Source organism: Tamandua tetradactyla, chromosome 6 (genome assembly GCF_023851605.1).
Source record: "Tamandua tetradactyla isolate mTamTet1 chromosome 6, mTamTet1.pri, whole genome shotgun sequence".
NCBI classification, from domain to species: Eukaryota; Metazoa; Chordata; class Mammalia; order Pilosa; family Myrmecophagidae; genus Tamandua; species Tamandua tetradactyla.
Window position 1 is genome coordinate 4,586,835 of NC_135332.1, and position 11,280 is coordinate 4,598,114.

Below are 11,280 nucleotides of genomic sequence, written 5' to 3' on the forward strand. Positions count from 1 at the left end.
GCCTCTTTCTCCACATCCTCTCCAGCACTTGTCATTTTCTGTTTTGTTGATAATGGCCATTCTGGTGGGTGTAAGATGGTATCTCATTGTGGTTTTGATTTGCATTTGTCTCATGGCCAGGAAAGTTGAGCTTCTCTTCATGTGCCTTTTGGCCATTTGTATTTCCTCTTCTAAGAAGTGTCTGTTCAAGTCTTTTTCCCATTTTGTAATTGGATTGGCTGTCTTTTTGTTGTTGAGTTGAACAATCTCTTTATAAGTTCTGGATACTAGACCTTTATCTGATATGTCGTTTCCAAATATTGTCTCCCATTGTGTAGGCCGTCTTTTTACTTTCTTGATGAAGTTCTTTGATGCGCAAAAGTGTTTAATTTTGAGGAGTTCCCATTTATTTATTTATTTCTTCAGTGCTCTTGCTTTGGGTATAAGGTCTATTGTTTTTGCAAACTTTTGATTTGTACTTTTTGTTCATCTCTTGCCTTCTTCGTATCCTCCCTCAATTCATTGATTTGATTTTTGATGAGGTTTCCCATGTCTCTTCGAGCATTCTGAATTGTTTCAATGCCTGTATCTCATTTGAATTGTTGGTTTGTTCCTTTGACTGGGCTGTATCTTCAATTTTCCTAGTGTGATTTGTTACTTTTTGCTGAGGTCTAGGCATTTAATTACCTTAATTAGTTTATTCTGGAGATTGTTTTCACTTCTTTTACCTAGGGTTTTCTTGCTGGATGAATTTGTTGTCTCTCTGTTCTTTGACATTCAGTTCAGCTTTTTCTGGACCTCTAGCTTAGGTTTTGTTTAACAGAGGAGAAATTTTCAGTTCTTGTTTTCTTGTTTCTTGCCCTGCCTGTATGGTGCCTTTTTTTCCCATTAGGATGTCTACTTAGGTATTATAGACCCCAGTCAGATTTTCCCAGACCAAACTGGCTTCCTCTCAGGAGAAGTCACCTGTGTCAGTTTTCCCTGAGGGTGAGACCCAGCAGGTTGACAGACTTTCCTATGAAGCCTCTAGACTCTGTGTTTTTCCTATCCTGCCCAGTATGTGGCACTTATCTGCCTGCAGGTCCCACTGGCATAAGGTGATGTGGTACCTTAAACTCAGCAGACTCTCCCTGGTGGGGGTATGGTGGAGACAGAGGAGAGGTTGAAGGCTGGCTTTAATCACTTTAGTTTTCCAGACCCCGGGGTCTGAATTCCTTGAGGGAGGGATTCCACCTAAGCTGGGCCCTACCCCTCTCCTGGGGAAGGCACAGGCTCCAGACAAGCTCTCAGACAAGTTAATTCTGCTCTTTCTGGGGCTGTTGGAGTCTGAGAAGCCTTGCAGTTGTATGGAAAGAGCAGTCAAGCTGTAGAAACACAGCCACAAAAAAAAAAAAAAAAAGAAAAGAAAAATCCTTTTCAGAGCAGGAACCCCATTCATTGGGTTTGACAATCAAGACCTTTAGTTGGTACGTTGCTCTGTGTATCTCCAAGTCCTATGTGTCCCCCTCTTTCCTTCAGGCCTAGACCGTTTCAAGTATATTTTTTTATTTTTCCGTAAGTCCTACCTCCTCTGTGCTGGGCAAAAGCCAGGAACTTCCATTTATACTGGAGGTTCAGCTGAGCTGGGGACCTATTTCTAGTAGTCAGAATTTGTTAATTAATTCCACGAACTGGAGCTTGGCGGAGCTCAGCCCCTTGCTGTTAGTAAAGTCTCTTTCCTTTCCCCTCTGGGAAGCAGCCTGTGGGGGAGGGGCGCTGGCCACCATGGCTTGGGGAACTCACAGTTCTGGGTGGGCTCACAGCCAGTCCAGCTTGTCCAGACTGGAGTACGCTGTACATCTGGTCACTGACGTGGCCCTAGCAGTTGTTCTGTACTGTTCCTGACTATTTACTAGCTGCCCTGGAGGACAAACTAAGTCCCTAACCTCACTCAGTTGCCATCTTGGGACTCCCCACCCCAAGTCCCTTGGTCCATTTTTAATGGGGTTGTTTGTCTTTTTTTGTTGCATTGTAAGGGTTTTCTTATATATCCTTGATATTAAACCCTTATCAGATATATCTTTTCCAAATATTTTCTCCCATTCTGAAGGTTATTTTTTTTCAAAGTTCTTTAACATACAGTGGTTTTAATTTGATGAAGTCCAATTTATTATTTCATTCCTCACACTTTTGGTGTAAAGTCTGAGAATCCATTGCCCAGTACAAGGTCCTCAAGATATTCCCGTTTCTTCTAAGAGTTTATAGTTTTAGTTATGTGTAAGTCTTTGATATATTTTGAGTTAATTTTTATATTGCATCATGTATTTTGGGTCTCTGCTGTTAGGTGCATATATATATTTAAAGTTGTTTTGTCTTCTTTAATTAATATGTAGGGTCCTTATTTATCCCTTGTAATGGTGTAAGGGAAGGGTCCACCTTCATTCTTTTGCATGTGTATTTCCCGTTGTCCTAATACCGTTTGTTGAACAGACTGTTCTTTCCCCATTGAGTAAACTTGGCAAACTTGTCAAAAATCAGTGGGCCATAAATGTGAGGATTTATTTCCGAACTTTCAAATCTATTCCATTGGTCCATATGTCTGTCTTTGTGCTAGTAGCACACGTTTTGATTACTGTAGCTTTGTATTCAGTTTTTAAAAAAATTTTATTAATAAAGCCAGTCAACATACAACATGAACATTCTTAACATAAGAACATTTGTATTTAGTTTTGATATCAGGAAGTATGGGTCCTCCAACTTTCTTATTCTTTTACAAAGAATCAACCTTTGGCTTCATTGAGTTTCTCTGTCATTTTTCTACTTTTTATTTTATTTCTCTCTGTTCAGATGTTTACTATTTATTTCCTTCTGCTCAGTTTGGGTTTAGTTTGCCCTTCTTTTCCTAGCATTTACCTATAAATTTCTCTCTAAAGACTGTCTTTGCTGCAAATTCTATAAGTTTTGGTATGTTGTGTTTTCTTTTTCATTTGTCTCAAGAGATTTGCTAATTTCCCTTGTGATTTTAGGAGTTTGTTATTTAATTTTCACATATTTGTGAATTGGTTGTTTAAGAGTATATTGTATAATTTCCACGTACTGGTTGTTAAAGCATGTATTGGTGTCATTTCCACATATTTGTGAATTTTCCAGTTCTCCCTCTATAATTGATCTCTAGTTTAATTCTGTTGTGGTTGGAGAAGATAGTTTGTATGATTTCAGTCTTTTAAATTTATTGAGATTTGTTTTGTTACCTAGTACATGGTCTATCCTAGGGAGCGACCCAATACACTTGAGAAGAATGTGTATTCTGCTGTTGTTCAGTAAAGTGTTCCATAAATGTCTGTTATGTCTAGTTGGTTTATAGTATTGCTCAAGTTTTCTCTTTCCATATTGATCTTTGGCCTAGATGTTAAATCCATTATTGAAAGTGATGTATTGAATTCTCCAACTATTAGTGTGGAACCATTTAATTCTCCTTTCAAATCTGTCAAAATTTGATTCCTGTATTTTGGGTCTCTGCTGTGAATTGCATATATATTTAAAGTCTTAAATTATCTTGATGAGTTTACCATTTTATTAATATATAGTATTCTTCTTTATCCCTTGTAACAGTTTTTGACTTAAAATCTATTTTACCTGTTATTAGTATAGACATTCCGACTCTCTTCTGTTACTGTTTGTATGGAATATTTTTTCCATCCTTTTACTTTCAGCCTACATTTGTCTTTGAATTTAAGATAAGTCTCTTGTAACAACATATATGTTTCAATTTGCTAAAGTTGTGGGAATGCAACATACCAGGAATGGTTTGGCTTTTACAAAGGGGATTTATCAAGTTACAGATGAACAGTTCTAAGGCCATGGAAATGTCCAAATTATGGTATCCAGAGAAAGATACCTTGATTCTGAAGAAAGGCCTGCAGCATCTGGGGTTCCTCTGTCACATGGGAAGGCATGTGGCTGGCATCTGCTCATCCTTTGTTCCTAGGATGTGTTGCTTTCAGCTTCTGATTCCAGTGCCTTACTCTCTGAGCTTCTGTGGATCCTTGTTTGCGCCTCTGGTGTCACCTCTCTGCACTCTCTGTGCCTTGCAGGTTCACTCTTAGTGTCTCCAGGGTGTTTTTCTCTCTGGGCTCTGTATCAGCTCTATCCACTTGTCTCTGGGTGTTTATTTTCTCTAAGTGTCTCTGAGCATTCTCTGTCTTCTTATCCTCTCACAAAGTACTCCAGTAAAGATGATTAAGACCTACCTTGAATTGGGTGGGTTACATCTCCATGGAAACAACCTAATCAAAATGTTCTTCCACGATAGGTGTGCTACTCCACAAGAATGGATTAGAAGAACATGGCTTCTCTGAGGTACATAACAGTTTCAAAACAGCACAGTATACTTGGTTTATACTTCCTTATCCATTCTGCCAATCTCTGTCTTTTGACTGGGTAGTTTAAGTCATTCAAATTTAAAGTAACTAGTGATAAAATAGGTCTTTCTTCTGGGATTTTTCAATTTTCATTTTTCCAAGTTTTATACCTTTTCATTCCTAATTCTTACATTACTGCTGCTTTAGTTTGTTAAACTGCTAGAATGCAGTATACCAGAAGTGGAATGGCTTTTAAAAAGGGAATTTATTAAGTTGCAAGTTAACAGTTCTAAGTCTATGGAAATGTCCAAATTAAGGTACCAACAACAGGTTGCCTTCACTCAAGAAAGGCTGATACCATTCGAATACTTCTGTCAGCTGGGAAGGCATGTGGCTGGCATCTGCTGAGGTCTCTGGCTTCAGAATACCTTTGTCAGCTGGGAGGGCACATGGTGATATCTGCTACCTTTTTTCCCTCATTTCTTAAGGTTTCCCTGGGGGCATTTTCCTACTGCATCTTCAAATTTCCCTGGCTGTGTGGGCTCTGTTGGCTCTGAAGCTTTTTCCAAAATGGATCCCTCTTAAAGGGCTCCACTAAGCAACCCTGCTTTAAATGGGTGGAGACCTATCCCCATGGAAATTACTTAATCAAAGGGTAACACCCACACACATATTCTGACCATCACTTCTTTTCCTTCTAATTCAGTGAATTTCAAATTGAGATCAGGATCTTCGATGCATTTTCAGGGCTCCAAGAGACTTTTATGAGAATTTTAAATCTTTTGTTTTTATTTTAATAATAATATTTTTAAATGCATATAACCATAAATCATCTGAATTATCTTAAAAGAGAATGCCTTGATTTCAGTGGCATATTTTCCAGGAAGTAATATTCCAATTATCATAAACTATTAAAAATAATTGAGATGAAATTTATATAAATAATACATTGCCAACAGATGTGGTGAAGGGCGGCATAATGCATCAAATATCAAAGGATATCAAAGGATACAGAACTTGATGGAAATAGTTTCACAAAGCAGCATAGTATGTTCTTGATCCTATATACGTTTTACCGGTACTACCAGCAAGGAAAGAGCAAGAGATACTTACCTTTAACATCTTATAGGTTTTTTCCTGTATTCCTGGTTCTCATCCATTCCTTTACCTCACTGTTTTGAAGATTTTGGCTATATGACTGCCTATTTGTCAGGCTCAAGGAACTCCCCTAGCCTATCCCTAGTCTTTACTTTGATACTGAATGAAGCAGAGGCCTCATCATTCCTTGGCTGACCCAGGCATAGGCTTATCTGAAGACCAGTCCTGTTTCCTTTTGCTGCATTCAGTAAAAATCATTGGATGAATTTCTCAGTTTTCTAATTTACTCACCTGCCCTTTCTGCTGTTCATATAGTGAGATTTTTGTTTCAGTGATAACACTATTCATTTAAACAATTTTCAGTTGATTCTTTTTAATGCATGTGAGATCTACTTACATTTCTCTGAGGATTTTAATTGTGCTTATTCTAAAGTCCTCTTGTGCTTTCTCTGTTAACTCTAATTCCTTGGCTACTATCAGCTCTTATTTTTGTTTATGTGTGTTAACTGCCCTCAATGGAATAGGCTTTCGCACATTGTTTGGTTATTCCTGAATGTAGTTCATCTTTGTAGTTGAGATTCTGTTTTCCAGCTCTAGATGTGGGGGGAAATGAGCTGTTGGGGCCTGTGTTCCAGCTGGATTTCATGCTTTCATTTGTTTCCAGCAAAGGAAGTCGTGTCCTTTGCTGCCTGGTTCAGGAGGAGGGATATGGGGCTGCTATGCTGCCCGCTGCTCTTCTTGTAGTACCCCAAGTTCAGGGCATTTCTGGTAGGGGAGCATTTATGTAGCTACTCCTACACCTTGAGCTAAGGTTGTGGCTTTTTAAATTATATCTTTTCTGTCATTCTTAGCAATTTGGTGGAGTTTGGAGAGGTAGAAACTTGGGGTGTTCTCAGTCTGCCAACCTGAAATAGCACAACTTCTTGGGGGAAATGTTGCACCCCTATTATATCCTAAAAAAACAAGGCAAATGTGTATCAGGATACAAGTACAAAAATGTTCATAGTAGCATTGCTTATAATAACCAAAAAGCTAGAAAAAATCTCAGTACCCAACAGTAGATTGAGTAAATAAATTGTAATATAGTCACTGAATGAACTATTATACAGCAGCACTACCCAATAGAAATATAATGTGAGGCCACATGTATAATCTTAAATTTTCTAGTGGCCAGTTAAAAATTCAAAGCAAAATAAAACTGGTGAAGTCAATGTTAATAACATACTTTATTTAACCCCTATATCTAAAATATTATCATTTTAACATGCAATCAATGTAAACATTATTAATGAGATAGCCTACATTACTTTTTATGTTATCTTCAAAATATCCATAATATTATCATTACTATATGTAATCAGTGTAAAATTATTAGTGATAGAGTGTACATTGTTTTTTTTCTTTACCAAGCCTTTGAAATCTCAATTTGGTTGCTAAATTTTCATCAGAAATACTTGATCTGTATTTATTTATTTTTTTAACTGCATAGGCAGGCACCGGAAATCGAACCCGGGTCTCTGGCATGGCAGGCAAGAGCTCTGCCACTGCACCATCATCGCCCACCCATGATCTCTATTTATATTTCATAAGATTTACAGTTGAAAATGTAGCATTGCCATACCCGAGTTGTTCTAAGCATACTCAGAAGTTTTCCTATAACGGCATTATCAGTGTTTAAATTTTATTAATTCTAATTATTTTAAAATTTAAAGTCCAGTTCCTCAGTCACACTAAGTGCTCAGTAACCACATGTGTCTAGTGGTGACCTTATTGGACACACAGCACTAAGGCAATGAAATAAGCCAACCTCAGCTACATGCAACAACATAGTGAATTTTACAAATATATTGTTGAATGATATGTTCCATTACAAACTAATGTTGAGTGAGCATAGTGTTGAGATAGAAAATAATACATATAGTATGATTCCATTTATATAAAATTCAAAAGGTAGCACTAAACTGTGTTGTTCAGGGTCAATACATACTAGGCAAAGCTATATTTAAAAAGCAAGGAAATTATTATCATAAAAAACCAGGATAGTGATTACCTTCAGGGGTCAGAAAGAGGGTTTATGATTGGAAAGGGACACACTGGGGAGCACTATAATTATTAAACCTAACATTTATGATATATGCAGTCTATGAGTATTTTATTTCTCAAAAAAAATTTTAATGGGAAGAAAAAGTCAAATGGCTTCACTTACAGCCCTGACATAGTCCATGGGGCTTCTAAAATGAGGTCTGGAGAAAAAGAGGAGGAAATAGCAGTTCTGCTAATTTTGGTGCCACCCAGAGTTGAGTGTAGAGAGTAGGCATTAAATATACAATTTGGTGGGAAGAGTAGATGAAATGTGGGTGTTTATTACCAGTAGAGGGAGAAGCAGGGAGGTAGAAACAAAGGAGGACCTGAGAAGAAAGATTTGAATAAATGCAGAGCAGAGATTACATCCCCCTAAATTAAATAAGAATTAGATTATTTAGAAGACAACATTATCCAAGTTTCCCTCATATATAGGAGTTAATCCTGTGTAGCAAATAGTTGTAGTTTGTTTGCATTTTGATCCAGAATAACCTTTTTATTTTCCAGGATTCTCAGTGACAATCATTTGAGTGAATTACATAAGGATTCATTTGAAGGCCTGCTGTCTCTCCAATATTTGTAAGTTAGTTAATCATATTTGTTTCTGAGTTTTTAGTTATATTGTCTATATTATGAATAAGGTACTTGAATTAAATAATCTCTAAACTTTCTTTCAGCAATAAACCCAGCAAGTCTATAAGTCTGTAGGGGCTGAATCCATTTCTAGCATTAAATACCTCCTTTGACTTTTCGATTTTAATTATATAGACAAGATACAGATAGGAAGAAACTTCATTTACATACAGAAAGTGGTAATGAGTTCTTACTAATTATAGCTACCCATATGAACCTTGATTTATAAATGTCCATATAATATCTGTTTCTATTTAATTTTGGCCCATGGATCAAATCTGGTTCATGGTCTGCTTTTTACAGTCCATAGGCTTGGAATGTTTTTTACATTTTTAAAGTGTTGTAAAAGAAAAGAAAGAAACAAAGAAGAATATGTGACAGAGACTGCCTGTGGCCTGCAAAGCCTAACAATACTATATGGCCTTTACAGAAAATGTTTGAAAAAGTTGGTTTAGTAGATTTTTGCTTAAAGGACAAGCAAATACAGAATACCTACATTAATATGAATGCCATTAACCCAGAAATTTTTGATAATTTAATCTGAATTAAATCAACATTTAAAATTAAATATTTACTTAAGCAGATGAATTACATAAGCTATATTATCAAGAACATATTTAGCTATAAGAGAACAAACTGGTGATAAGGATTTCAATGCAGGAATCGTTATACCATATAACATATAACAGATGTTTAAAATAACAGTTAAGTGGTATAGCTAGAAGTTTTTACGCTAAGTAATCATATCAGAAATGCTCCTAACTGCCAATTAAAAAATAAAAATCTCTCTAGCCCCATTTCCAAGGAAGGGAATACCTGCATAATATTTATGTCTATTTAGAGATAAGAAGAGACTATGTCCTTTGCTATAAAAGGACTATTTTTATCCTTATGCAGTCCAGAGTTGTGTGTATCTTTCATCCTTATTAAACTAATTCATGATGCTCTTTAGCAAATGAATGTTTCTTGCAAATTTAGAAGACTTAAGGGAAGGTAGGAATAAAGAACTGCACAGGATGCTAAAAACAGTCCTCTGAATTATCAAACCTTCTAGGCCTTGAGGGACTACCACTTTTGCATTGGTCTTCTTGGTCACCTCTGGCATCTGGGCAAATGAGACAGCTGCTCAGTGGAGTACATCCTTCATTGCTTCTACTGTGAAATGCTTTGGAAACTAATTATTTCACATTAGCTTATATGTTCTCACTCTATTTTTTAAAATGCCAACCAATAAAAAAGCTTAAAAAAATACGCTGCCCTTTGCTCCAGTATTGGAGATCAAAGATTAATAAGGCAGGGTTCCTACCCTTCTAGGAACTCATCTCAGGAATACTATAGCCAAGCCATAACAGGCACTAATGGAGAACAAAGTGCTGTAGAGGTGCAGAAAAGGGAGCCATGAAGTAATAAAACTATAGTTATTTTAAAAATAGTCAGTGTTCTTCTACTCACTCCCCAGCAGTTCATCCATTTAATAAATATCTGAGTTTGCTTTATGTCCATGTGTCAGTTACCTCTCTGCTTTAGTGAGAGCACTAAACCACTGTTGAGGACCACTGTTGGAGAGTTAATCTAGTAATGGTGAACAGGATGGATTAGAAAGAGAGAGAGACTAAAGGTGAAGATACCAGTCAGAATACTGTTACCCCCACTCTGGTGAAGTGTGAGGAACTAAGCTGGGGTAAATGGAAGTAAGAGGGCCAGTTATAGTCAAGAATGGAGCTTTCAAATAAATACCCAGTCCCATTTTATTTTTTGTTGTCTTACTATCGTAAAACTGCAGAAATTATATTCATGGCAATATAAAACCAAAAATGACTTTCAGTTAATATGAGAGAAAGTATAATTTTAAATTGGATTGAAGTTATCTGCTAATTAGAGGAGTAATTTCCTTTCAAATTATGTATAAGAAGAATATATTTAATTTCTCCTAGTGTTGAACTGGCCTAGATAACCAGAACTAAAGCAGAGAGGTGTGTGAATGTGGGGATATTCCTTTTAATCTTAGAAATTATAATTACATAAAAGGATAAAAACTTTGAGTTCATAATCTAGCATTTAATGAGACCACAAAAGATCATCTAATCAATTCACTTGCTCTCAAGAAAGATCTATTAAGATCTATAGTTGTACATTTTATTTATCAAGATCAGAAGGTGAGACTCTAGGAGAGGTGGGGATAGGGTTAAGGGCCCTGGAAGTTTCAGCTAACAATTGCTAAGCTTTAGAGTTTAGACAGAATCTACTGATTCCATATTATCACTCCAAACTCTAGCATTTATTCCTACTAATTAGATATGTAATAACTAATTGAGGCAATATTTTCCTTTTACTTTTCCTAGAGATTTATCCTGCAATAAAATACGGTATATTGAAAGACACATTTGAATCACTACCTTTTCTGCAGTTTGTGTAAGTTACAAATATAACTTATATTTGGAATTTTTATAAAACTGAATTATAAATCTCTTTGCTATTCGTTTTGAAATACGATTAAAATTTTACTAGTAGAAAGCTACTAAAATTTTGTAGCAAATCCTTTTCATCTCTGGCAAAGATTGATATGAGAATTATTACACAGACCAGAATGAATCATATAGAGCAGAAGTTCTCATCAGGGGCAGTTTTGTACCCGAGGGACATTTGGCAATGTCTGTAGACATTTTTGGTTGTCACACCTATGAGTGTGCTACTGGCATCTATGAGCAGGGGGACAGAGATAATACTAAATATCCTACAATGAGCAGTAGAGCCCCCCACAACAAAGAACTGTCTAGCCCAAAATGTCAGTAGTGCCAAGGTTGAGAAACTCTGTTCTAGGGAAATATAGATCACTTGATATAAGTATTTATTGAACATTTACAGTTTTGTACCTAATGTACCATATATAAAATCAGAAAGTATAAATCATAGCAAATATCTTCCACAGAAATTTCCTTAGTGCATGGACAGAGTATTGAGGTTATCTTTCATCATGTATGAATTGGAACCACTGTCAAAGGATGAATGTTCTGAAAGAATATCTTTTTTTTTTCCTTTTGCTTTTTTTTTTATAATAGAAATCTTAGTTGCAATTTACTCACAGAACTCAGCTTCGGAACATTTCAGGCCTGGCATGGAATGCAGTTTTTACACAAGTTGTAAGTGA

General features: G+C 36.2%; 1 protein-coding gene across 1 annotated transcript in view; it reads left to right on the plus strand.

Moving 5' to 3' along the window:
- Positions 1-11,280, plus strand: part of LOC143686984 (leucine-rich repeat-containing protein 37A-like) — an 84,352-nt gene that overhangs the window by 6,162 nt on the left and 66,910 nt on the right. Inside the window, 4 exon segments of the mRNA XM_077163537.1 lie at positions 8,007-8,078; positions 10,475-10,510; positions 10,512-10,544; positions 11,192-11,272. Coding sequence (XP_077019652.1) covers positions 8,007-8,078; positions 10,475-10,510; positions 10,512-10,544; positions 11,192-11,272 — 222 coding nt within the window.